Source organism: Pogona vitticeps, chromosome 12, assembly GCF_051106095.1.
Source record: "Pogona vitticeps strain Pit_001003342236 chromosome 12, PviZW2.1, whole genome shotgun sequence".
In the NCBI taxonomy this organism is placed as follows: Eukaryota; Metazoa; Chordata; class Lepidosauria; order Squamata; family Agamidae; genus Pogona; species Pogona vitticeps.
Window position 1 is genome coordinate 12617735 of NC_135794.1, and position 27944 is coordinate 12645678.

Genomic DNA, 27944 nt, shown 5'->3' on the forward strand with positions numbered 1-27944 from the left:
AGAAATGTGTTGATTATGAGGGTAAAATTCCTCCTCTGATGGTCATAAAAGTGCCTAATGCTTAGGCAAACTCCATTGTTCATCTGTAGAGGCTTCACCACAGTTGCAATCAAAATCAATATTACATGACTACTTTTGGCAAAAATTTCTGACTTTGTTTCAAAAACCATCACTAAACCAAGTCTAATTTCAGTCTGCTAATCACAACCAAAACTCGATACAGTGGTTTTGAGTCTCACCTAAAATCCAATCTCTTCCAGTTCACCTTAGGCTACATCAGAACTAGCAGCTACCACTATAATTGACGATTCCTTGGTTCCTACAGTGAAACCTACTCAATCAGCATCAAAAAAGAAAAGCCTCAATACTGGATGATCAATCTGAAAAACAATCTAAACAAACATACACAAAAAGCTAAGTGATGAGACAAAAACACTGTGAATGCAGCAGTCTCATCAATTTTCATGCATCCAACCACTTCACGATTGTTAACATCAGCACCTAGACCACCTCTTCCACAACAAATTCTAGCTGAGGAGGTTGTCTCCTGTTGGATGGCAAGTTGCAAGATTCCTCTTGTCAACAGGGGAATCATTCCACAATATAATCCTCAGTACCAACTTTTAGTTCTGTCAAGAAGTCTTGACTCCAGTTCTGGACTTCCTTTTTACCAATTAGGAACATTTGTAAAAGACTAGTCATGCCACCTCTAGGGCTGATGCAGTCCCCAAATCTAGCACTTCAACAAATGGCATCGCTTTTGGAAAGGTGTTATGCCATCACTGGACCTGGTTTCAATGTCAGATCCAGTTGTTCAGGAGCAACTCAAAAAATACCATCCTAACTGAATCAAATAGTTTTGAAAAATGATGATTTCTCTTCAGCTTCTCTACCAGCTTTCAGGTCTCAGAGGATCGAGGACTTAATGCTTGACAGGGTGCAACAAGCAAAATCTACTTACTTCAGTGGGCTGTTCAACACAAATATGGACAAAGCAATACAAGACCTCTTCAAGAAAAAGTCAGCAGCCAAAAGAATGGAGTTTGGCTACCAAACTACTTAAAACCAACAAAAACAGACCTGTATAAAAGAAATCCAGGCCAAGGTAGATGACCAGCTCTTGAATTCTTGGAAACCATGGCTTTCTTGGACATGTCCCAGTATGTCAACAGCCCCACCCACATGGTCCACATGCCAGACCTGGTGTTTTCAGCAGGGCAGGGAGAAAGTGGCCTTGTGTTGGTTCCCTTGACCAGATCACCACCTGATAAAATGCAGCCTCTCAGTGGCATGCCCCCCCCGTGGGGAGCAGGGACCCATTAAGATGGTCTGCCTCTGCAGACTATTGGATCTAGTTTGTTTCCAAGATGCAGTGGGGGATACCACTGATCTGGTTGGTGGTCCTGTTGAAGCTCCAGTGGATGGATGGTACACTGCTGCTACGAGGCTGTTGGTCTGATCACACCCATTTTCAAGCCTGCCCAGCTTGGAGAGCATCTGGAAACGGGCCCCAATGGAACCTAATCTAAAAGCCACAAAAATTGCATCAAGCATCTGCTTAGCTAAGTGAATCTTCAGATAAGCTAATCTCAAAACCACCAGGCCAAACTCATATAGTACACGATTTATCTAGGATTGGTCACAGTGATAGGCCTCCCCGGTAGTATTTCCTGTGACCAGTTTGTGGTCTTTTTAAAACATAAAGTGGAGGCCATCTGCTGGGACCTTCTTTTCCAGTAGATCAAGCCAAGACATCCACTGCACCACCTTTCTCAATGCGTTTAACTAAGTTTCAGCCTGTGACTTTGGTAGAGGTCGACAGGATGCTTGACTGCTGTAGGGCCACTGCAACCTCCCTAGATGCTTGCCCGGCCTGGCTCATAAAAGCACCTAGGCCTGTAACAACGGAATGGACCGTGGCTATTATTAATGGGTCTCTCCTTCAGGGCAGGGTTGCCTGAGCCCTCAAGGAGACACTTATTAGGGCTATTGGTTAAAAAAAAACTAACTTGGTGGCAGACAATATCAACAACTATAGGCCTGTCACCAATGTTCCCTTCCTTAGCAAGCTTGTGGAGAGAGTGGTGGCTGATCAGCTTCAGGCACTCCTGGAGGAGACAGTTGCCTTTGATCTGTTCTGGTTTCAGGCTGCGTCATGGCACAAAGACGGCATTGGTCACCCTGCAAGATGACCTTTTGAGGGTGACTGACAGGTAAAACATCCTTGTTGGTCGTGCTCAACCAGTCAGTGGCTTTTGATACCATCGGCCATGGTATCTTCCTGGGGCAACTCTTTGAGTTAGGGATTGGTGGCTCCGGTCTTCCCTTGAGGACCGTCCTCACTACAGCTTGGCGAGATGATGTCCACCCCTTTAGCTCTTAATTGTGAAGTCACTCAGGGGCTGAACATCTCCCCAGTGCTGGTCAATATCTGTATGAGGCCCCTTGGTGGAGGTCATCAGGAGTTTAGGAGCTATGTGTCGCCCATAAGCCCAGTATGACACACAACTCTCTCCTTCCACCCTTGTGCAGAGGATGCTGTTCCATCCCTTAAGTGCTGCCTGGATGCCATGCTGGGGTGGATGAAGGATAATACACTGAGGCTGAACCTGGGCAAAACAGAGATCCTGTGGGTGGGTGCTTCTAGTGTTTGTGGATTGGGTGCCTCCCTCTCCTTGGGGGGGTACTCTGTCTGCTAAGGATGAGGTTCGCAGTTTGGGTGTACTGGACCCAATGCTTTCAATGGAGCCTCAGATAGCGTTTGGCAGATTCAGTCTCTGCAGCATAAAATAGTTATATTGGTATCCCATCTACTCTTGGTGGTTTATTTCTTCCAAAAGCCTTCAGAGCTGCTTTCACTTCACTTTCTAAAACTGCAGGTTCTTCATAATTGGATTCTTCTCAAAAGGAATCTGTCATCTTTTGTATCTTCAACATGTTTTCACCTTCTCTTTATCTTGGTGCAACAGTATTTTCCTCTGTTGGTCATTCAGCATACCTAATCTAGGTTTAAATTTCACTTTGATTTCTTGAATCTGGAAAATATTTTTTTCTTCTCTTCTGTTTTTTTGTACTGATCATTGTAATAATTCTGTTTGTCTATTCATTAAAGTTGCTGAAAAGATACATTCAGAATTCTGTTTCTGTCATATTTTATTTTGCTTCTCATCTGTCCTTTAGAATTTAAGTGCTTTTTCAGGTTCTTCTTTTGCTTAAAGGAAATGTATTTTGGCATTCTTTCCTGATGATATCTCTGGTTTCAATTCACATTTCTCCTGGTTCATTGTCCATTTGAAAACTGTTTTTTATGTAGAGATTAATTGAATAAACATTTTATATAAATTATATTTTGGCATTATGGTTTTTGTGTGTTCATTTTCAGCTTTACTCTAATTTTTTTTATATTTATAGTTGTAGTTAGTACCACAGTCCACTCCTGCTCTTGTTTCAGCAGAAAGAATAAAGCTGCTCCATCTCCTACTTCCAATTGTGGTAAAAGCGTTCCTTAGAACGGCCCTTACACGGGACAGAGAGGGATCCAGGAATGTTCCATCCCTATCTCCAGCAAAATCGGGTCCTGTAACTTTGCTCTAGGCGACTTCTCACCCTTTCGCCCAAGTCTGTCCCGATTTTAAATAAACAATGTCTAGGAGCTCTGGAAGATCTAATCTTCCTTTCATTAATTTAGGACCCTAATTTGGTAGCGTAAATGCGGCCAGATCAAAACAATCCTAGTTCCAAAATATCCAATTTACTACAGTAGCTTAGTCTAAACAAGGAGACAGCTTACAGACAATTTGTCTTTTTATATTTTATTACAAAAGATATCATTTCAACAAGCTCATTTTAACGTCATTCAGTATTTCCAAATTATTTCCAAAATAACCCCCAGCCTTAGCCACCAGTCATTTCCTCTATAAAGTGAAAATAATGAACTGTCTAACTATATCTTAAATAAGCATTCTTACGCAATCTCAAAATAAAGTCCTGTCGGCTGCATATCTCTCGGTGTGTCGTCTCTCTCCCTTCCATCTCTTCTCCATCGCTCTCCTTCTCTCTTCGCCCGTCTTTCTTAAATTAAGCCGTTGTGTCCTTGTCCGTTGGAGTTTTGATAAGATAAGGGTCAGCTTGTTCTTCTTTACTTTTTTTTTTCTTCTGCTGGAAAAAGAACTGACCTTTTACAATTTTTTCTTCCTAATTAACACCTGGACATTAGTCAGCTTCTAGTTGTTTCATTGCAGTTATGAAACAAAATCCATCTCTATTCTACTTTTACAATTTTCATAATCAAATTCATGACACCAATTAGCTACATACTTTATTTCATTTCTATATTGGCCATCTACTGATGTCTACATACAGTTGCCTGAAGCATGTATTTGCAGTAAACAGATTACTGGCTTCACAGAATTATATGAGTAATTCTTCTGCTTCATTTCTGACTCGTAGGCCTAATTCCCCAAAACAATTTTTGGTTCTGTTTTGTTTCTTACTTTTATGTTCCAGTCACTCATGATTATCAGGACGAATTTATATTATTAAGTCAGACATTACTTTGTATACCTCTAACTGCTTGTGCTGCATCTTACCTCAGTATTAGAACTATGCCACTTAATCCGGGTTTGTAATTTCCAGATTAAAATGCTTTGAAGCTGTCTAATTAACAATGCCGTATTCCACTCCACCTTAGTGCACTCACACCAAGTAGTGTTTAAAAATTAAATGTCTACAGTTCCCAGTTTATCTTGATTTATACTCCTCACCTTCCATGTTCCAACTGTATGTGTCCTCCTGTAGCTGCCTTTCGTTTCACCTCTGTCCACATCAGCCATTAGATGCCTTAGCTTTAATTTAGTTGCGTTGGTTTGATGTAGTTGGTTTACCATTGCCTTCTACTTCACAGTACTAACAAATGTTAGAGTGTCACCATCATTGTGTGAGAAAGATCCTTTGTCAGTATTGCCTTCAACTGGAATTGCTGGATAGCTCAGTGGTTTACATATCTGATTGCGGAGCTGGAGTTTGGGAGTTCAGTTCCCTAATGTGCCTCCTTGATAGGGGCTGGACTCGATCCATAGAATCATGGAAAAGTGAAGTTGGAAGGGGCCTACAAGGCCATCAAGTCGAACCCCCCGGCTCAATGCAGGAATACAATCAAAGCATATCTGCCAGGTGATTATCTAAGTTTTTCTTGAATGCCTCCAGGGCTGGAGCACTCACCAACTCCCAAGGAAACTGTTTCCAATGTCGTACTACTCTTAGCAAGAAGTTTTTCCTGATATTCAGCGGAAATCTGGCTTCCTTTAACTTGAGCCCATTGTTCCATATCGTGCACTCTGGGATGACTGAAAATAGATCCTGCCCCTCCTCTGTACGACAGCCTTCCAAATAGTTGAAAAGTGCTATCATACCACCCCTCAGTCTTATCTCAAGGCTAAACATGCCCAATTCTTTCAGTTTTTCCTCATAAGGTTTGGTTTCCAGTCCCCTGATCATCCTTGTTGCCCTCCTCTGAACTCGTTCCAATTTGTTTGCATCCTTCTTGAAATGTAGTGTCACAATACTCAAGGCTGAATAGAGGGGGACTAACACCTCATGGGATTTGAAAACTATACTTCTGTTAATGCACCTTAAAATAGCATTAGCCTTTTTTGTAGCTGCATCAGACTGTTGGCTCATATTTAGCTTGTGATCTATAACAATTCCAAGATCCTTGCTTGTAGTTTTGCGGAGCCAGGTATCCCCCATCTTGTGTGCTATTGGTTTCTTTTTCTGAGCTGCAGTACTGTACAGTACTTTGCATTTGTCCCTGTTGAATTTCATTCTGTTGTTTTCAGCCCAGTGCTCCATCCTATCAAGGTCATTTTGAATTTTGTTTCTGTCTTCTGAGGCAGAGGTCCCCAACCCCCAGTCTGCGGCTGGTTCGCGGCCTGAGATGGACTGGACCGTGGAGAGAGACCTCCCCCCTGCACGCACTCCCCTCCCCACAGCTGCAATACAGTAGCATAGTTATAATACTGAGGTAAGATGCAGCACAAGCAGTTAGGGGTATATAATGTCTGACCTAATAATATAAATTGTCCTGATAATCATGAGTGACTGGAACATAAAAGTAGGAACCAAACTATCTGGGCCACAAAGTCCTTGAGTTTCCTTATGAGAGCTTCAAAGTGAGACATAATTTCTTCAAAACTCCTTTTGGCTGTGTCGTTTGTTCCTATGTGGACAATAAGAAAGGGATATGCAGATTGCTGCTCTGCAGTTCTAAGATTATGTTATGTCACTGCTGCTGTCTAGTAGTTACCTTCCAGATGTTTCGCCACCCCCATCACCACTGGAACTATCCATGCTAATATGACTGTTAATCCTGTATCTTCATCCGGTCTCAGTTTTGACCATTCTGCTTTGGGTGACCTGCTAGGAGGCCAAACATTTAAAGGAGTCTAGCCTCCTGATGACATTGTTCTCAGCTTCTGATATATCCAAACTTCCTTGTCACTTCTAAGGTGTGCATCAAAAGAGGAGAAGCTCTCTTGGATGCACACCTCTCTCATATTTTTAGGAAACTGCTCCAGAGGGCTATGTGTGGGGTAGAGCTGGGCAGCAAGAGGAGGAGGACAAGAAGTTTTCAGTTGGCACTGAACACCAGAGTATGTATCAAAATCTCGCCTCTTGAAGGCTCAAGAAAAGAGTGTTCTGATATTAGGATTTTTAAAAAGATGCTTGTGATGGTGTTTGAATTGTAATTCTGAAGACTGTAATTCCAATTGTTCCTTTAGCTTTAATATTTATTATCTCAGACGTTGTTGTTTAGTCATGTCTGACTCTTTGTGACCCCATGGACCAGAGGACGCCAGGTCCTCCTGTCTTCCACTGCCTCCTGGAGTTTGGTAAAACTCATGTTGGTAGCTTCAGTGACGCTGTCCAACCATTTCGTCTTCTGACGTCCCCTCCTCCTCTTGCCTTCACACTTTCCCAACATCAGGGTATTTTCCAGGGAGTCTTATCTTCTCATGAGATGGCCAAAGTAATGGAGCCTCAGCTTCAGGATCTGTCCTTCCAGTGAGCACGCAGGCTTGATTTCCTCCAGAACAGATAGGTTCGTTCTCCTTGCAGTCCAGGACACTCTCAAGAATCTCCTGACGAAATGACAACAAAATATGTTTTTTTGCATTTTTTCCAGTTTTAACTCATCCCTTTTACTAGGAGAGTGATTTATTTAGTTTCAGCTCCAGACTGTGATAAATACGTGAACAATGTAAGAATGAAACAGTGTTAAAAAAAGTCGCTAGAGCTCTGTAAGCAGTTGTGTAATCACAATTAATTTTGAACTTCCTATTGCCCAAAGGGATACTCCTGATTTATCTGAGAGGATGGAAGGGACAACAGGATGAACATGATTGTGTCCTCTCAATGGAACTACTGCAGAAGCCTTTGTGCTGCAGGGTCAGAAGACCAGCAGTTGTAAGATCGAATCCAGGCGACAGAGTGCACTCCTTTACCTTTACCTTACCTTCCAATTACACTGCTGTTTTAAGCACACAAATGCTGGGTTTAAAGACAGACTTCAGGCAAGATCGAGATTTTTAAATCAGAGACACATACCTAAATTGTTGCAGTTGTGGATTACCAGCAGGTTTGGTTTAGTTAAACTACTTTATTTGCTCAGCAGCAGAAGAGTGTATCAAACAAGGGAAACAACTGAGTCAAGAGTCAGGGGAGCTGTCTGTCTTTGAGTGGCCTTCCAGCTCCTCAGATTACAAATATTCCTCATGGAAAGCACTAGGGCATATCATCCACCAGCATGATGCTACTTTTAAAATGACAAATATCACTTCTGTAACCTGCTATAATTTTAGATCACCAATAGGTGTTGGTTGAATTTCCAGTACAGTGGTGCCTCGCATAGCGATCGCTCCGTATAGCGATGAAATCGCTTAGCGATGGACTTTTTGCCATCACAAGAGCGATCACTTTGCGATGGTCCCTATGGGGAAATTTCGCTTTGCGATCATCACAAAGACCCCATTTTCGGCCAGCTGATTGGCGGTTTCAAAATGGCTGCCGGATAAACAAAATGGCCGCCCACTGTTTTGCCTCACTTTAGAGGCACCGAAAGTGGTCGCCCCTATGGAGGATCTTTGCTTTAAGGTTAGTTTCAAGCCCATAGGAACACATTAATCACGTTTTAATGCGTTTCTATGGGCTTTTTAATACCGCTTAGCAATGAAATCGCTTAGCAGCAATTTTTGCTGCACGGATTAACATCGCTAAGCGAGGCACCACTGTATTAAGGCATCAATGCAGGAATAAAATTAGATACATTATTTTCAGATTGCTGGATTGTTGAACATGGATTTTACTTTTTGCTGTTCAGTGTAGAGCAAAACACTTTTTAAAAGAAAAGCTGTTTCACACCCAGCAGTCAATCATTCTGCTGGCAGTGATAGGAACTAATATATTAACAACAATTAAATTATGAATTAAGTTGGGAATTTACTACAAGCAAGTAAATGTTTTAATATTTGTATTTTTATATTAATATTTCTTTAGAACTAAGTTAGAATTAAGCTATTTATAGTAGCACTTAGCCATATGGACATCAGGCAAGCTGCAGTGTAGTAACCTGGAACAGGATTCTTTACATATTGCCCAGAAATAGCAGAGGTCAGCTACTCCCATCTTTTTCTCATTCAGAAGCGTGACATAGGGAGACCAGCCCAGGCCCTTTTGAGAGTGTGATATGAATTTCATGCAGATGGTCGCCTTATTCTAATCTGAGAGACCAATCAGTAGCGGGATGCTGTTATGCTTTCAGCAGCTCAGCACACAATCAAGTCATCCAGCTGATAACAACTTGCTTTTCTCTTTTCTGAAATCTACTGTAGATGTAAAGATACAAGTAAAGCATTTAACAAGCCAACTTTTGTCAGGAGCATTAGGAGCATTCCCCTCAAAATTTAGGAGAAGCTAGTCTTTACAAGTTTAGAGATAAAGATCTGCTCAGCCTAAAACACCTTTCCAAATATCTCCATGAGAGAGATGTGGAACATAGGTGTTCTTTTTAGTTTTATACCCTGTTTCCCTGAAAATAAGACCTAACCTGAAAATAAACCCTAGTATGATTTTTCAGGATTCTCAAAATATAAGCCCTACCCCCCAAATAAGCCCCAGTTAGGTGAAGCCCTGCCATCCACCACTGTGCAGCAACTAGAAGAAGAGAACATAACTGTATTTGAATAAATGTAGATTGTTGTACACAAAAAAAATTCCCTGAAAATAAGCCCTAATGCATTTTTGGAGCAAAAATTAATATAAGACCCTGTCTTATTCTCGGGGAAATGGTATAATGAATGGATGGATAGAACATAATATACTGTAGAATTTATCATTATTATCATCATACTAACTTACTGACTTTTTTCTTGCAGAAGTGCATACACACATCATTTTGAAAAGTTTACAAATTACAAAAGCTCCCCCATGGGGGAAAAACAAACCTAGTAAGTCCAAAGCTACTTCTTAGTGGGCAAGTTCTCTTCACCAAACAACACACACATCCATTTCATTCATACCCATGTCTCCGAATTCCCAGCCATTTGCCTTTCTCTGATCTATCACCATGACCACCACTCTACTTTCTTTCATTCTATCTCCTTCCTGGGGAGAGTCTTAGCATTTGGGGAAGGGGCAGGCATGAAGACCCAGGTTACAACCTGTAGAGGGAAATCTTGACTGCTGTCACCCACTTCCTAGATATCATTTTCTTTTTCTTTTCTGCCATACCCACCTTTCTCCAGTTTTTGGCAAAAAGGACTAATATGTAGGAATCCTACTGAACAGAAGCTTGAAATAGCAAATGATCTTTTTTGTGGTACAGTGGTGCCTCGCAAGACAATTCATTCTGCGAAAAACATCATCTTGTGAAAACATTGTCTTGCAAAATGCAGTTCCCCATAGGAATGCATTGAAATCCAATTAATGTGTTCCAATGGGGGGGGGAAAATTGTCATCTTGCAAAAAAAAGTCTTGTGAAATGCGGTTTCCCATAGAAATGCATTGGAATCTAATTAATGCATTTCTATGGGCAAAAAAAGTCAGAACAAAGTCAAATAAAAAAACTATAAATATCATAGAAAAAACATTTGTCTTGCGAAAAAGCGTCCATTAAAAAATTGTCTTGCAAGTCATGGACCCAACTATCAAAAACATTGTCTTGCGAAAAAGCATCTCTTTAAAAAATCATCTTGCGAGTCATGGACCCAAACATCGTCTTGTGAAAATCGTCCATAGGAAAAACCATCTTGAAAAATGCAACAGTGATTGCAAAAACCAATTGTCTTGCAGAGTAATCGTCCCGCAAGGCAATCGTCTTGCGAGGCACCACTGTATTTACATAGTTGTCCTGCAAGCAACATTCCCGCTAAGCCATGCAGTTACACGGTGCTGCATGGGGAGTCCCCCTAGTGTTTCCACCCATTTGCTTCTAGTTGCAGCTGGAACTCCGTGGAGCTTTTGCGCAGCACTCTGGAAAATTAGAGGAAATGTTGCCTTCAATATTATTAATTATGTGGGGGAGAGAGAACTGAATGAAAGGTCTTGCTAGGGTTATTATTAAGAAAGTGTACAGTGACATTTTAAATATCTTTGTTTTGGATTCTTCTGGGGAGTGCTTCTTGTTTTTGTGTTTTTCGCACACTAGTCTTTTTGTTTAACACACCATGTTTTCCCATACGTGTTTTCTGATGCTAGTCCAAAAAAACTTTAAAGAATCTATAAAATCTACTCCAGAAAAGTAGAGGCAAGCCAACAGAGAACAATCTACTCTGAAAACAACCAACCACCACCACCACCAAATAAAATAGTCCCCAAAAGTCAAATAAAAACATGCCTTTAGCAAAATGAATATACAGTAAATTAACCAGATAACAATTTCAACAACCATCAAACAGGGAAAGTAACACACACAGAGAGGAGGAAAAAATTGAATTTGAAAAATATAACCCTCTCTCTGAAAAACCAAGAAAAGCAACCAAGTGATAAATGCAAAAGATAAAAATCAAAGCCTCCCCAAACCCAAAGTACTATAATACAGGGAGATTTCCTTCCACCTTGTCACCTGATGCCTTTTCTTTATTGAGTCCAGGAGGCAAGCCAGGTCCAAGTAGCAAAAAAACAAAAATGAACAAAAACCAAGGAGGTATGCTGGCACAAGCAGGTTATATGGTGGCAGCAAAAATAATCCAAAGAGATGGGGAGTGGGGGTGGAATTCCTCAAAACAATAAAAAAGGCAAAAAATGAAAGTATTGAAGATGGGGACACTGAGGCAGGTACTACAATCCAAGGTGGAGCTTGCACACACACAAGGAACTGAAATAAAGAAAAAGCACTAATCACTTTTTATGCCAAGCAATCCAGACCCTTCTACAGATTCAAAATTTTTACTTCCCCCATACATTATAATGGACCTGGTGACAGCAGCCCTTGTGACACTATTGGATTAATTTTTTTCTGGATAAAATGGTGAAAGAAAGATTAAGCAAAAGAGGGAAATATGAAAGAATACAAGGCTTTTATGTACCCCTCTTTCATTAATATGAATAATTTGTGTTTAGAAGGCTCTATTTTGACAATTACCATAACAAAAGAATATGAAACCCGAAAATATCCTACTTCATATTCTTAATGTAAACATGAAAAAACTATACATATTTTATTCAGGTTAAGCCAATATTTAACTATATTGATGATCATATTTCTTAATGGGATAGGGGTCTGAAGTGTCTGGACAATTGCACAGTTCCATCTCAGCTGTTCACTTACTTGTTAGAAAGTTAAAGCATAGTTCCCATTCTTGATGAGTTCCTTATTTCTAACTGCCATTAATTTCTTGTTCATCTAGCCTTTTTAGAGCACAAGTAATATTAGACAAGGTGGTTAGTGATGATAACACTACAACAAACTGCATGTGTACAAGAACCATCTTGGCTGAGCTTTTCGGTAGCATGACACGATTTATCAACGAAGAATAAATGCTGCATCAAAATATTGAAATGGGATATTCAGACTTAGATTTTGAATTTAAAGTATTCTGAACAAATGGAGGAAGTGGTATTCAGTCTAGGGCTGGCCCTATTATTCAATGTGTCTTGCTGCCCCTGGAGAGAAACAAGGGCTAGATGGAGCATTGGTCACTGTTCCAGCTGGCCCTAAGAGGGCTGAGATATAACTACCTGTAAAGTGACTTCCCGACCTTAAATTGTTGTAGGGAATTTTTAATTAGTAGGGATTGCTGGAAGTGACTGGATATAATTCAGCTTACACTCAAGAAGATTCATGTCTTTTCATGGGGAAGAGTAGAGAAAGGATCTCCTCAGGTTTCTAGACAGTCTCTTCTCTGACCTGTGCTGATCTTCCTTTGGCCTTTGATTGCTATTCTTAGGATTGCTGATGTCCCTTCTCACATCTGTCTCTTGTACCTCCAAGGAGGAGAAATCTTGCTTTTTTTTTTTTTTAGAGATGAAAGCGGCAGCCATAGCTCTTGATATCTCCAGCTTAGTTAGCTAGAACTAAGACATCTACTACTTTTCCACCATTCACCAAGCTTTCTTATTTTCTTAAAAAGAAGTGTATGTATTATTCCTTTGCAAAGAAGGAAGTGCAGTTAGATTATTGTTAGAAGTTTCAAATTCAGGCAGTCTGAATTTACTCAGTATTCACATTCACAGAACGCAAGCCAGACAGGTGCTCTAGATATTATCGCATCTAGAGCACCTGTCTTATACTGATAGCTTAGTTGCCGAGAAACAGCTCCCTCTCACAGATTCTCTTCTCTCCTTTCTACATCAAACGCATGCACACTGGACATCAGATATACAGTCTTGTGGCAATCAAACCAGCCAAGATATAAGCTGTTCCCAGGATTTTGTCACATTTTGCTAATTGCTTGATGTCTTAAATATCAGCTCCAAATGTAGTTTTAATTGCTGCATCATCTCTTCATTTGCCAGAAGATGTTTAGCTGTTACAGCAGATATATGGAGATGCTGGTAGGGAAACACGCCATGCGGAAAGAGGTACCATGGGCTCATTCAGAGGCCAATGTCTACCTTTCCTCTGGCCTATACTAGATCCCTGCAACACCAGTTTGGAAAATGTGAGTGCATTTGTTTCCCTATGGTGAGGATAATAACCAACTATCTGGCCTCCTGAAAGAGTCCCTGTGGCAATCACTCTGCTTTGGCTCATGTATGAGTTTATTTGCATACAGCAATGGGAGCTGTTGGGAGGCAGAGCCAGAGAAACCAGAAGGGAGGGGTGAGTCAGATAAGAGAAGTTTAGTGAGTTAGTTCAGTCAGAGTCAGAGAAGAGAGTCTGAAGTAGAAGTTAATCTGTGGTAGTTAGGTAGGGTGGCAAAGGAGTTAAAGGAGGCAGTTAAGAGTGTGGAACTTACAGAGAACTAAGAGAGTTAAGAGTGAAACAAGTTATTACTAATTTAATGAGTACATTAAAGTCTGTGAAGAAGCTGTTTAAGCAAACTTGTAACCAGTGTTATTCAACTTTATACTTCGCTTGGACCTCAGTCTTTCTAATTAAAGTGTGTTGACAGAGATCAACTGGTGGCAGCGAGGTAAAGGGCATGTTGGGATACTCGCGTGAGCTCTGTGTTGGGTGAAACAAGCAGGGGCCACGGGATAAACGTCACAGTTCCATTCAGGAGTAGTATGATGTGCCACAGAATGCTTGGAGAAGAAACCTTGGCTCAATGACATTGCAGCTACTCCTTGAATATAAGGCTCCATAATTATTCCAGAGTTAAGTAGTAAGATATGGGAGAGATGAGTCTTGCCCTGAGACCGCAAGAATTATTTGCAGCTAATATTGTACACGCTGATGCGCGAATGATTGAATTCAGTATAAGGTACTTCAGATATATGCTTTCTTCCTTATCATATTGCCTTTATATCTCAGGTACAAGGCAGTTGGTGGTGCTGTACCCTGTGAGGTTGTGGTAGCTTCAGCCAGAGACAGCTTCTAAACAGCAATTCAGCTGAAAGCATGTTGGCCTTGGAAAGGGGTAAGTGAGGCAGTGAGGCTGCTGCCTCAGATATCGAATGAATCCCATGCTTAAGCTGTGAAAACGTCAAACCAAGCAAGCTGATTTGCATACTTCATGAGGTGAAAGAAGCGTCTGCCCTGATACTCAGATACTTTCATTGGTTAAACGCTTAGTTCTTCTGATAGTGGGGTACATTTACAGCTTGTTCTGGCCCTTATATTCCTCCATGGTCATGCTGTACCACCTACTACTCCCTGTGAAGTGATGCTTCCACGCCTACAAAGAATTACTCCTTTAGCCGGAGTTTTGGAAGAGGTAGCTGTGTTAGCCTGTGCAAGCATACCAGGCAAAATCCAAAGAAACAAGACAAGACAAAAACAAGTGGCACCTTAAAGAACACTACTGTATATTTTAATGTGCGCTTTCATGGGTAGTTCAGGGAAGTGCATGGGTGCTCCCAAATAATTTGACTAGGATATCATAGTGGCTAGTGTACATGAAGCATGAGGGGAGCAGGAAGGGGAAAAGGTTGGATCACTTCAGTCAAGTGGCTGTGCTACGACAGGTGGTCTTTGCGTGCCTCAGCCAAGAGCCGCCCAAGCCACCCACGGAATGACGCTTCACAAACCGGCACCTGCACACCTACTTCGACGCCCCGGAGGCAATGAGATCCGCCCTTCCCGCTAAGGCAGAGAACTCCTAACTTCCAAAAGAGAGAGAGAGAGAGAAAGACAGAGAAATAGGACGGCGAAGGAAGTCCCGCCTTCCGCACGAAGTCCCGTTTATGAATGGCTGCGGGCGGGACTCGGACATTTCTTAGTGGCTAAGCCGCGGAGTGACGTGACGGCGACGCGGCGGTGTTGGGAGCCCGTGTGGGTGTTTGGTGGTTGGCTAGCAGGAGGGAAGGAAGTGCCGCCGCCTTGCTTGGTCCAAATTTCACTTTGCTCCATCAGGGAGGCTGAGAGGCGGCGGCGGCATCATCACCATGAAGAGTCTCAAATCTCGCCTGAAGAAGCAGGAAGTGGCGGTGGGGGGAGGCGCCGGGGGCGCGGTAAGTCGGGACTGGGACCGGGACAGAACCGGGAGAGCGTCGCTAGAACTGCTTGGCGTCTTGGGGCTCCTTGAGGTGTCCGTCGGGGGGTCTCGGCGTGTCTTTGCGGAGGGCAGTTGTCTGCGCGGAGGAGGCGCTGCTTGTCTCTCCGCCGCCCCTCCTCCTTTCTTCTCTCTCCCCCCTCCCCCAGTTCTTGTGTTTAGTCCAATTAATGGAGTCTCTTCCCTGCCCAGTACTTTATAGCGATCGGCATCCAGGCAAAGTGGCAGCGGGTCGGGAGCGCTTCTGGTGCTGCTGCTTCTGCAGCAACGCTTTCGCGTCTCTCCCCCCCCCCCCCCCAAATCATCTGCTCGTGGTCTTAGGCGCTGCTGCTGGTCGTGCCGCCGTCCTTGGGTCGCTCAAGAGAGTCGCGGACTTCTGCTCTTCCCGAGCAAAAGGCCGATAGGATAACTACTGGTTTCGAGAAGACGTGGGAAGAGGTCGTGAGGAAGCCTTTTTTTGAGAGACAGGAGCTCTGTGTTGGGGCTAGCTGAGTTGTTAGTTTTAAAAGACTTACCAGAAGTTGAATGTCGTAACTGTGTTCGAAACATAGTTGGATTTTGCCTTGTAAACTGAGTTTTGAGATCTCTGCATCAGGTTTCACAAGCAAAAAATCTATCGCTGTTTTTACAAAGCAGCAGCAAAAAGAGGCAGTGTAGAAGGTATAAATGTAATTGATTGCATTGTTTAAGTCTTATGTTAATTACCCTGATTGCATCAGTAGTTGAGGCAATCTGGGAGATGTCCCAGTTACAAACTACACTGGAATATGTGTGTAGTCTGTAACTGGGACATAAAAAAGCCAAACAGTCTGTTATTGCCAAGGTTCTCTTTTATTTTCCCTAATATTTCCTTAATGTAGAAGTAGTTTGTATATTTGCTGGTAATGGAAATTAATCTTTATGCTCCTATGATGTCTTATTAATATCAGGAAGTATTTGACTAGAACAGAGGTGGTTAATTTGACTCCATCCTCAAATGCTTTGGAATGCTATTGCCTATTATCTTTTATTGGCTGAACTGGCAAGGGCTAATAGTTGTTGCAGTTCAAGAACACTGGAAGATTTGCAAGCTCCTCATTCCTAGAATAGGCATATTTGTGATCCTTCCCACTCAACAAATACATTAACTCTGAAAACTGTGAGCAAGACATAAATAACTTTAATTAACTACCCTGCTTTTCCCGAAAATAAGACCTAACCTGAAAATAAACCCTAGTATAATTTTTCAGGATGCTTGCAATATAAGCCCTACCCCCAAAATAAGCCCTAATTAAGTGAAACCCCACCTTCCACCACTGTGCAGCAACCAGAAGAGGAGGACATGACTGTATTTGAATAAATGTAGATTGTCGCACATGAAAAAATAAAATATCCCCTGAAAATAAGCCCTAATGTGTTTTTGGAGCAAAAAGTAATATAAGACCTGTCTTATTTTCGGGGAAACGGGGTAGATTTACTATAATGTTGATTTGAATTATTTAAGTATATTATTTTCCTTAGTTATGTTTTAGTCTGTGTGATTAAAGTAAGACACAAGGGTCACTCAGGGCAATGACTTGACAGTTCTTCCTTTGTTCTTGCTTAGAACTCAGCAAACAGGTCTCAGGAGTCTGCTATTGGAGACCGTAAACAAGATAAATTGAAAGGGGAAGATTATTATTTTCTTAAGCACATCAGACAGGAAATAAAGAGACAAAAAGGAGTTGTGCACTCTAAAGACCAACTGCTATATATTAATGTGAGCTTTTGTGGATCAAGTTCACTTCCTCAGACACAAGAGGCCCCATGACCAGGTGAGGATCATAGAATCATAGAATAGTGAAGTTGGAAGGAGCTTATAAGGCTATCCAGTCCAACCTCCTGCTTGATGCAGGAATACAAATCAAAGGATATCTGGCAGGTGGTTGTCCTCTTGAATGCCTCCAGTGTTGGAGCACTCACCACCTCTTGAGGTAATTGGTTCCACTTTATAATGTCAATTTTCATTCTGCAAAGTAATAATAGCATAGTTGACATAAACAACACATTCTATGAAGCAGATAGGATTTCACACTTGGTAATGATTTAAGAACTCTTAATCTTTTTAAATAGGTCTCCAGTACAGATGGACATAACGAGGGTCTGGCCCCCTGGGGCTGGACTGTCCACTCATCCGTCCGCCACCAGCTCTGCTCTCCCTTTCGCTCCGGAGCTTCTAATCGACTGTCCACTCCTGGCAGGAGTAGGGAAGACTAGTCTTCCTGCCAGGTTGACGAGTGGATAGCCAACCGGGAACTCTGGATAGCCAACCGGGAACTCTGGTGGTGGACGGGTGAGTGGACAGTCCAGCCCCAGGGGCCAGACCCTCGTTACATCCATCTGTACTGGAGATAGGTCATGTCCACCCTTGTCATGTCCACCTGTGCAGAGATATTCGTATAAATATGAATATTCCCATCTCTAATCTTCAGCATGCATATATTCCTTATATCAGGTAAAAAAACAAAAGAAAAATAATAAAAAAGAAAGAAGACAAAAACATTGTACTGTGTAGAGTGCAGAGGAGCTTTGTTGACAAAAGATGGCATAGATAACATTGGTAGAGGAATAAACAGTAAAAATACCCTTGATATTGTGTGTGACATTGTTAGGTTGCCAGAATAAATTGGAGGGGAAGCATAGAACTGGCATCTTGATTTGCAGCAGAATTTAGTCCCCATCTCTGTGTTAGTGTTTTGTAGTGTCAGATTTCATGTAGGAATATCTGAATATTTTCACAGATCTGTCTTATACAGACTTCTTATGAGAGACTTACAGATCTGTTCTTTGCACACAACTGGCAAGGAGTGTCGAAAGTGTTGGAAGATATTTGTACCCTTTTATGTTTACTTTAGTTCTTTCTCCTGTTTATCTTTTTTTAATTAACATTTCAAAAAATCTTATTTTCTAAGGTTTGTTAAGCAAACAAGCAAGCATAATGAAAAATTAAAAATAGTAAGTATACATTGGTATAAGAAATATAAAAATAAATGATTATATATTTCAAAATCTTCAGTTTTCTAATACAAAATCTCAGTTCATATGTAGATAGCATTCTTAATTGTTTCTTCTTTACTTATGGTATAGAGCTTAAATTTAATACAGTGGTGCCCCGCATAGCGAGCGCCCCGTTTAACGACGAATCCGCATAGCGATGTGGATTTTGCGATCGCAAAAGCGATCACCTTGCGATGTTTTAAGTGGCCAAAAATCGCTTTGCGATGATCGGTAAGCGTTTTGCTTACCGATCTTCGCATTGCAATGTTTTTAAAACAGCTGATCAGTGGTTCCAAAATGGCCACCGGGTAAATAAAATGGCTGCCCACAGCATTTTTGCACGGTTTCCTCGCATACCGGCAACAATGGTGGCCTTATGGAGCATTTCCGCATAGTGGTGAGTTTTTCCCCCATAGGAACGCATTAAACGTGTTTTAATGCGTTCCTATGGGCTTTTTAGTCCCGCATAGTGGATTCCCTGGTTGGCTATCCACTTGTCAACCTGGCAGGAAGACTAGTCTTCCCTACTCCTGCCAGGAGTGGACAGTCGCAAAAACATCGTCATGAAGCGGATTCGTCGTTATACAGGGTAATCATTATACAGCTAGGCTGTTTAAAATAAAAAATTGGAAAAAAGTTTTGATATTTGTTGACTTTGATGGTCCACGAACCAAGGTGAACTGCCATTTTGTTGGTTTGTGCCCATCTCTAGTCTCAGTTGTGAAATAAAAGTGACAACTGGCAGTGTTCAATCATTTTCTCTTGCAAGTCTGTTTTGTAGCAGTTACCTGAGCAATTTCTCTTCCAAGTTTTATTTTGTAGTGTCCACCCCCCCTCCAAAAATACCAGTGACTTCAAAGTAATTCAAAGAATTACTAGATTGATTGAAATATTCTGAAGCAGGTTTCTGTGTGTTTTTGTTCCTGAGGCCAGATTTGTGTCCATTAATTGTTTTGCACGTAGATTCTCCTGTTTGCCCTATATAGCAGTGGTCCCCAATCTTTTCTGAACTGCGGACTGGTTGGGGGGTGTCCGTGTGCAGGTGGGCAGGGTGTACTTGCTGGTGGGTGGGGCATGCTTGTAGATGGGCTGGGCGTGCTTGCGCATATGGCTGGACGCACATGTGTGGATGGCTGGGTGCGCTCACAGGTGGGCAGGGTGCGCTCACAGGTGGGTGGGGCACCCATGCGTGCCGGTGGGCAGGGGATCTGTCTCCGCGGCCTGGTCCTGCCATGGCCATGGACCGCACTGGGCCGCGGAATGGGGGTTGGGGACCTCTGCTATATAGAATGCAGAAGGGCATTGTTGGCAAAGGATGACATGAATGCACCTGACATAAACATGCATGAAGATAGTATTCACATGCTTGTGAATTTGAGGATTATCTTCCTCACCCAACTGGCACAGTCTGCATTTCTCATGTAGATGAATGTATACTCCAAAGAAACTGTACATATTTGGAAGAGTGGGATTTAAGGGTGTTACATACAGCACTGATGGTACCTGTCTGTCATGGGTTTGGAGGGAAAGTTCCATCCTATGGGGAGTGGAAGGCGGGACATCAGGGGGAGGAGCTGTACTGTATATATATTTGGAGCTTGTGTGAAGAGTGAAGAGTGGGAGTCTGTGTGTCAGACTGAGTACAACTGTGTGTCAGTTAGTACATACCTGATAGGTTCAGGTTTCTTTATAGGTAGTCAGAACTGATAGGTTCAGGGTCTGTGCTTTACTTTAAAGTGTTCTGTGTGAACCAAACTGTTGTATGTATGATTGAGACTATGCCACGTTACAGTATCTTATTTACTTGATCTTTTTATTTACCCTGTTTGTTATTTAAATAAACCTGGTTCTTTTGTTTGTTAAAAATCCATTCCTGGTCTGTGTGACTTCTTATAGGGAATGGTTGGTGGCAGCTTAATTAGAGTGTGGCATACTCCAGTAGGTCTGGGGTTGTCACATTGATTGGTGTCCAGCGTGTGGGATACGACTGGTCCAGTAGTCCAGTGGTCCAGCAAAGCCTTGGCAAGTGTGCCCAGAGCAAGGGGGGCCTAGTCAGGGACAATCTGAGGGCGCGTAGGTAATCTTCTAGGCTTACCTCACGGGGAGGTACGCTAGTGGAAGAACGTGCCAACTCAGATTGGGGACTAGATTAGTGAGCTCTGAGGCAACCCGTTTTGGCGGGAAAGAGCTGAGGCAAAGCTGTGTGAAGTAACAGTGATCTAGCCTGTCTGCTGAGAGGCCTAGCAGAGGGGGTGGATTCTGCCTGGCAACAGTTGCAAGTTAGTGCTGAAGGAACAGCAGCAATCTATAGAAGGCTGTTTCTGAGGCAAAAGGAAAAAAGTCGTCGCTTTATTTTGAGGCTTGACTTTTGAAGGCAGCCTGTTCTGGGGGGGGGATTATGCCCTTGACTCGAAGCCAAATGGCAGAAATGGGGGAAGTAAGAGATCCAGAGGTAGACCAAGGTTCTGAGGAGGAATTTGGCTCAGTGCAGGAGGAGAACACGGGAGAACAGACCTCAGAACTCAGAAAAATGCGCCTAGCCCAACAACATGAACTGAGGGTGAGGGAAATGGAGGAAAGATTAGAGAGAGAAAGAATGGCGTTGGAAAGGGAAAAGGAAGAGAAACAGGAAAGGGAAAGGGTGAAACAAAGACAATTTGAAATGGAGAGGGAGAGAGAGAAAATTGCTCTGGAAAAAGAAAGGATGGCGTTTGAGTTAAGAAAATTGGAAATGATGAACCAGAATAATAATAACAATAGAGATTCTGAGGTGGGCCAATTGTCTAAAACTGACTTGAAGAAATTCCCTGTGTACCACAAGGGAGATTGCCCTGAGGTGTTCTTTTCCCTCGTGGAAAGAGCGTTTGTGGACTTCTCAGTAAGGGAAACTGAGAAGATGACTATTATGCGATCTTTGATCAGTGGCAGCCTGGCAGAAGTCTATGCAGAGATGCCAGTGGAACTGATGAAAGACTTCGCTGAGTTTAAAAAACTGGTGTTTGCCAGACATGGGATAAATGCTGAACAGCTGAGGCAAAGATTCAGGTCACTCACAAAGAAACCAGAGCAGACTTTTACCCAAGTGGGGGCCCAACTGGTGAGGCTGCTAGAGAAATGGCTGTCTCAGGAGGGGACAGAGACCTTCCAGCAGCTCAAAGACCTGATAGCGCTGGAACAGTTTTATTCAGTCCTGCATGGGGAACTGAAGTTCCAGGTGAGGGAGAGGAAACCGAAATCTGTGACGGAAGCGGCAGAGATCGCAGATTTTATTTACCAAATAAGAAAGCCCTTAGGTGCTGAGGGGAAATCTGTAGGTAAACCCAAAGAGCAAGTACTCTCAGGGACCAGGGAAAAACCAGCAAGGGGGAGGGGCCCATGTTGAAGGGAAGCCCTCAGACATGAAACCACAAAGACCTCAGATTTTGGAGGGAAAACCAAAACCAGAGGAGAAAGACTCCAAGTACAGCAGAAAATGTTATTTCTGTCAAGGAAAGGGCCATCTAATCTCAGAGTGTGAGAAATTAAAGCAGCTAAAGGGAAATTTGCCTCATGATTTGAGTGGAACCAAGCCAAAAGCTGTGTTCTGTGTCCAGACAGAGCAAAGCTCCTTGCCACTGAGGGAGCCTGTTACCATGGCTACTCAATCTGGAACAGTTACATCTGCTGATCAGGCTGGGGAAAATGGTCCTCTTGTGGAGGTCAAGCGCTGCTTACTAGTGAGGACAGATTCGCAGTTGTTTGAGACCGCAGGGGTGGACGTAGGAATACTTGACCATCAGTATAGGGGGCTAAGGGATACTTGTTCCCAGGTGACCCTGTGCCATCCAGACATTATTCCTGGGAAGTATATAATCCCAAATGAGAGCCTGAAGGTGGCAGGGATTGAGGGACAGGTGATCTCACTGCCAGTAGCTGAGGTACCTGTGAGCTTTCAAGGCTGGAGGGGAGTTTGGCGGCTAGCGATTTCATCGACTCTGCCAGCAGCCGTGCTCGTGGGAAATGACCTGGCTGAACATGTGAAACGGGTGCTAGTGATTACACGCTCACAAGCTACCACGGGGACAGTTCAGGGGGGTACTGAAGGGCCCGAGGCGGAAGCAGGTGAGGGTAGTCCCGAAGCTGTGGTAGAAACCTTAACCACAGACAGCAAATTTGGCCAAGAGCAAAAGGCAGACGCCACTCTCCAAAAGTGTTTTGAACAGGTGACAGACACCCAGCTAACACCTGAAACCACAGCGAGATTTCGTGAGAAAAAGGGAATTTTATATAGAGAGACCCTGATGAATATCTCAAAAGGGGGAGATGGGATCAGAAGTCAGCTAGTGGTACCTGAAAAGTATCGCCCCATGATCTTACAAAGGGGGCACTCTGACATGTTTGCTGCGCACTTAGGGGTGAACAAAACACAGCAGAGAATCACACAGAATTTTTACTGGCCTGAAATAGGGAAGCAGATCAAGGAGTTCTGTAAACAATGTGATGTGTGTCAGAGGCAGGGGAATAACCGTGACAGGACCAAAGCGAAGTTGTGCCCTTTGCCTGTGATTGACACCCCGTTCAAATGTATAGGAGTGGATATTGTGGGACCTTTGCCCAAGGCCACAAAGAGGGGGAACAGGTTCATTCTCACCATTGTGGACCATGCCACGAGGTACCCCGAAGCCATTCCCTTGACTAACATCGAAACTAACACAGTGGCAGATGCCTTGGTGGGGTATATGTCCAGGATGGGATTTGCCTCAGAAATAATCACAGATTTGGGCACATCGTTTACATCAAAGCTCATGAAACGGTTATGGCAAATCTGTGGAATTAAACACAAGGAAACCACTGCCTATCATCCTGAAAGTAATGGGTTAACGGAGAAGTTCAATGGGACTCTGATGCGCATGATTAGGGCTTACTTGGCGGAGAATCCAAACAATTGGGACCAGAAGCTGCAATCCCTTTTGTTTGCTTATCGATCAGTGCCACAAGCCAGTACCGGGTTCAGTCCGTTTGAACTTTTGTTTGGGAGAAGGGTGAAAGGTCCACTTGATTTAATCAAGCAAAATTGGGAGCAGATCACCCAGGATGACCCACAAAACGTTGTGACATATATAGACTCTTTAATGAATGACCTAAAGAGAAACCTAGAGCTAGCAGCAGAAAACCTGCAAGCTCAGAAGGTCAGAAAGAAAACCTGGTATGACCAGCAAGCCAGGGAGAGGCACTTTAACCCAGGGGAGGAAGTGCTTTGGCCTAGGCCCTGCAAAGAGAACAAACTGCAGCTGGGTAGCCCAGAAATAAAATACTTGGGTCACATAGTAGGGGGAGGAGTGATCAAACCCCTAGGGGCCAAGATAGAAGCTGTTCGTGATTGGCCCAGACCCAACACCAAGAAAAAAGTCAAATCAGTTCTTGGGTTGGTGGGCTACTACAGAAAGTTCATCCCGAGGTTTAGCGAGATGGCGACTCCGCTGACCGATCTGACGCGGAAGAAGACTGATGACCGCATCCCGTGGACCAGCGACTGTGAGGAGGCGTTCCGGAGGTTGAAGGAGGCGCTCATCAATTATCCAGTGCTGCGTGCTCCAGACTTCGACCGGGAGTTCATCATCTACACCGATGCGTCTAACAGCGGGGTAGGAGCAGTTCTTTGCCAGGAGGATGAAAATGGTGACCAGCATCCAGTGTCCTACCTGAGTAGGAAACTCCAGAAAGGTGAGAGACATTTGGCAACCGTGGAAAAGGAGTGCCTGGCCATAGTATACGCGATGCAGAAGGCCAAGCCTTACATCTGGGGAAGACATTTTGTTCTGTGCACTGACCACTCACCACTGCAGTGGTTAAAGACAATGAAAACCCACAATAGTAAACTTATGAGGTGGGCTGTAAACCTGCAAGATTATGACTTCGAAGTGAAGGTGGTCAGAGGGTCAATGAACTGTGTTGCTGACGCATTGTCAAGAAGACCCGAAGAGTGAAGACGGCGAAGAAATATGGACTATGTATATTTTGGTGACCAAAAGTTAATTGTACCTGTTTATTGATCAGTCCTGGTTTGTATTAATAAAGGTAACTTAATGTATGGTAAATGTTAATGTTTAAATGCATAAGTGTTATGTTTAACCTAGAGTGTAAGTATGGTATTGTGTTATAATGTATAACTGTTTTATGTTTTGATCCTGGTTGTTTTTTTTGGAGAAAAGCACTTTAGCTTTCCCCCTGCAAAACAACTTATAAAGAGGGGAGGTGTTACATACAGCACTGATGGTACCTGTCTGTCATGGGTTTGGAGGGAAAGTTCCATCCTATGGGGAGTGGAAGGCGGGACATCAGGGGGAGGAGCTGTACTGTATATATATTTGGAGCTTGTGTGAAGAGTGAAGAGTGGGAGTCTGTGTGTCAGACTGAGTACAACTGTGTGTCAGTTAGTACATACCTGATAGGTTCAGGTTTCTTTATAGGTAGCCAGAACTGATAGGTTCAGGGTCTGTGCTTTACTTTAAAGTGTTCTGTGTGAACCAAACTGTTGTATGTATGATTGAGACTATGCCACGTTACAGTATCTTATTTACTTGATCTTTTTATTTACCCTGTTTGTTATTTAAATAAACCTGGTTCTTTTGTTTGTTAAAAATCCATTCCTGGTCTGTGTGACTTCTTATAGGGAATGGTTGGTGGCAGCTTAATTAGAGTGTGGCATACTCCAGTAGGTCTGGGGTTGTCACAAAGGGTTACTGAGGGAACTACCGCATTTGAAGTCTAGAAAGATTTGTGCTCATCTGCAATACTTGTAATCATCTAGCAGCTTCTTGCATTCTATGTTGATATTATCATTTATTGTATTCAATCAATGCATCAGCAGAGTTTTTTTGACAGGTATTATGTGTGCCAGTAATAGTTATCTAACATAAATTATTGCCTTGAATAAATTGGTGAATTTCCTGCAAAGGGACATCACGACTTTTGGTATCTGCATTCTCCATGTCTGTTTCATGTGTGTGTGTGTGTGCGCGCGCGCACACACACACATATTCATTCATTTATTCATTTTGTATCCCACTCCCATTAGGGTCACAGCACTACTCTGGGTGGGTTACAACACATATAATAGAAAAAAATATATATAGAAAAAGCCAGTAACAATAACCCTAAAAAAACCACATGGCACCAAATAATCATGTAAACCCAGAGCGGGTGAGGGAAGAAGAGGAGGGGAAAGAAAAAAAAAGGGGGGGGGAATATGGTCAGCAGGGATTGGTGTGGAAATCCTCCCTGAAAAGCAGTGTCTTTAATTGCTTCCTAAATGTCACCAGGGAGGGGGACAAGGCGGAGCTCCTCCAGAAGCTGGTTCCATGAAGCTGGAGCCAGCATGAAGAAGGCTTTAACTCTGGTAGAAGATTTATGGGCCTTCCGTGGGGTGGCCTCCTGGAGGAGCCTCAACTGGAATGAACTTGTGGGTCAGGAAGATGACATTAAGGAAATATTCTCCAACAAGTAAGTTGGGCCCAAACTGTGGAGGGCTTTGTATGTGAGTGTGAGAACCTTGAACCTGATCCAGGACGCCATAGGCAACCAGTGGAGGCAGGCCAGAAACGGAGTGATGTGGTCAAATTTACTTGCACCCACCACCAGTCTGGCTACAACATTCTGGACCCACCGAAGTCTCTGGATCAGGTTCAAGGGGAGCCCTATGTAAAGAGCATTGTAGTGGCTGGTCTGGGAGATGACCAGAGCCTGCACCAAAGTCCTGAGGCAGTCCTTGTCTAGGTAGGGGCAAATATGGGCAATTAGTTTAAGCTGGTTAAAGGCTGGTATGAATATGGCTGCAATCTGGGATTCCCAAGAAAGAGCTGGGTCCTGAAGAATGCCCAAATTATGCACTTTGTCCCTAATCTGGAGGGAAGTACCATCCAGCCTAGGGACCATCTCCCCTAACCTATCAAAGGTTGCCTGCCCCTGGAGCATAATCTCTGTTTTTTCCGGGTTCAGTTAGAGCCTGATAGCCCTGATAGTACTGCAACCAGGCAATGCTCCAGTGTCTGGACGGCATTCACTGCAGATGTGGTAATGTAGAGCTAGAGTTGCATGTCACCAGCATACTGATAACCTCCCCGAATGGTTTAATATAGATGTCAAACAGCATTGGAGATAGTGCTAATCCCTGAGGGACCCCATAGGGTTCAAGGTGCCGACACCTCCTCCTCTTGCTGAACTCTACCATGGTTGATGGTATCAGGAGCAGCTGAGAGATCTAGGAGTGCCAACAAGGTGCATCTGTCCCTGTTAGCCTCCCTTGAAAGGTCATCCTGCAGCTACCAGTGTTGCCTCAGTATCCTGTTGTGGCCTGAATCCAGACTGGACTGGGTCAAAGCAATCCTCAGCCTTCAGGTATGACTGCAGCTGATTTACCACCACTCTCTTGATCACCTTGACCAGGAATGATATGTTAGCGATCTGATGGAAATTTGTTAAGTTTGTCTGAACCTTACAGGTGTTTAATGATGGGTCGAACTATGGTTTCTTTTGAACAGGAGGGAAACATTCCCTCCCTCAGTAATGAATTAATAATGTTCACAACCCAATCAATCATAGCTCCCTTTGTGGCTCTGATCAACCATGCCGGGCAAGGATTCAGCATGGAGGCCATGGGCCTACAGCTGGCTATCATCCTGGAGGTTTCCTCCTTTACTACAGGGTAAAACTGTAGCAATGGGAGATGGGGCAGTGATGGTTACCCCCGGATCAGCTAGGCTTCTGGTGGAGTCAATATCGTCACTAATGGCCTCAATTTTTTGCTCTAAAAAGGCTACAAACTGATCACTAGTGAATTCAAAATGAGGCCTTGAATGGCCAGAATTGATAACGTCATGTACCACCCAAAGAAATTCTGCTTGTCGGTTTGCAGCCTCACCAATCCTCTGGATGTTAAGGGTCTTTTTTGCCCATTTAAGGGCATTAGCATATTTATTGGTCATGGTCCTAACTGCAACCCTATTTTGTGCCAACTGATCTCTTCCCCACCTGCTCATTAGCTGTCTCCTTGATAACTTAAAAGTTTGCAGCCCCTCGGTATACCAGTGGGCAGTGTGAGCTCTGGAGTGGAGAGGGTGTTTGGGGGCAATTGTGTCAGCTGCCCAGGTTGTCTCCAGATACCATCTATAGACCTGGGCTTCGACAGGGGCGCTTATCAGGTCAGCCAGAAGCCCTCCCAGATCCTCTTGGAACTGAGAACATAAAGCGTTCTAACTATATTATCTGGTATGGTGGCTGAAAAAGGAGTTTCTTGCAAAATTCCAACCTCGGCTGCTCTCTCATTTGCATTAAACATGCTTTGCTGTTAATTGCATTTTTTTAAAAGGAAAATAATGTGCCGGGTATGGAAGTGCATGCTGTAAGTTTGTTTTAGGTTGGTGGGTAGGCTTTGGTGGGAGTCAGCTCTGGTTGAAAGTTGTATGGGAATGTAAAGAAGACATTTAAAATCATTCCCACTGAATCTTGTGTCCAGTGATACTAATATTCCATTTTCTTTATATGTTTGATCCCTTCTACATTGCCAATAGGATATAGAATTATATGGAGGATATGCACATATGGATGGTAGGGGTTTTGGTAGGAAGGGAGCAGTTCAACAATTCTCTTTCCAGCTAAAGTACACCACAGTTTCTCTGTAAGGCACTGGCATGCAGCATCGCTTCATCCCAACATGTAGGCGCTCCAATGGAAAGTGTTTTTTTTTAATGAAGCTCACAAGTCACAACTTACCCTGGAGGAAGTGTGAATAGCAAGAAA

The 27944-nt window shown here is 43.2% G+C and overlaps 1 protein-coding gene across 1 annotated transcript in view; it reads left to right on the forward strand.

Moving 5' to 3' along the window:
* The first annotated feature begins 14905 nt into the window (after nucleotides 1–14905).
* The window catches only part of UACA (uveal autoantigen with coiled-coil domains and ankyrin repeats), a 132271-nt gene continuing 119232 nt past the window's right edge, over nucleotides 14906–27944 (forward strand). Inside the window, exon 1 of the mRNA XM_020813215.3 lies at nucleotides 14906–15111. Coding sequence (XP_020668874.3) covers nucleotides 15046–15111 — 66 coding nt within the window. The 5' untranslated portion in view covers nucleotides 14906–15045. The remainder of the gene's footprint in view (nucleotides 15112–27944) is intronic.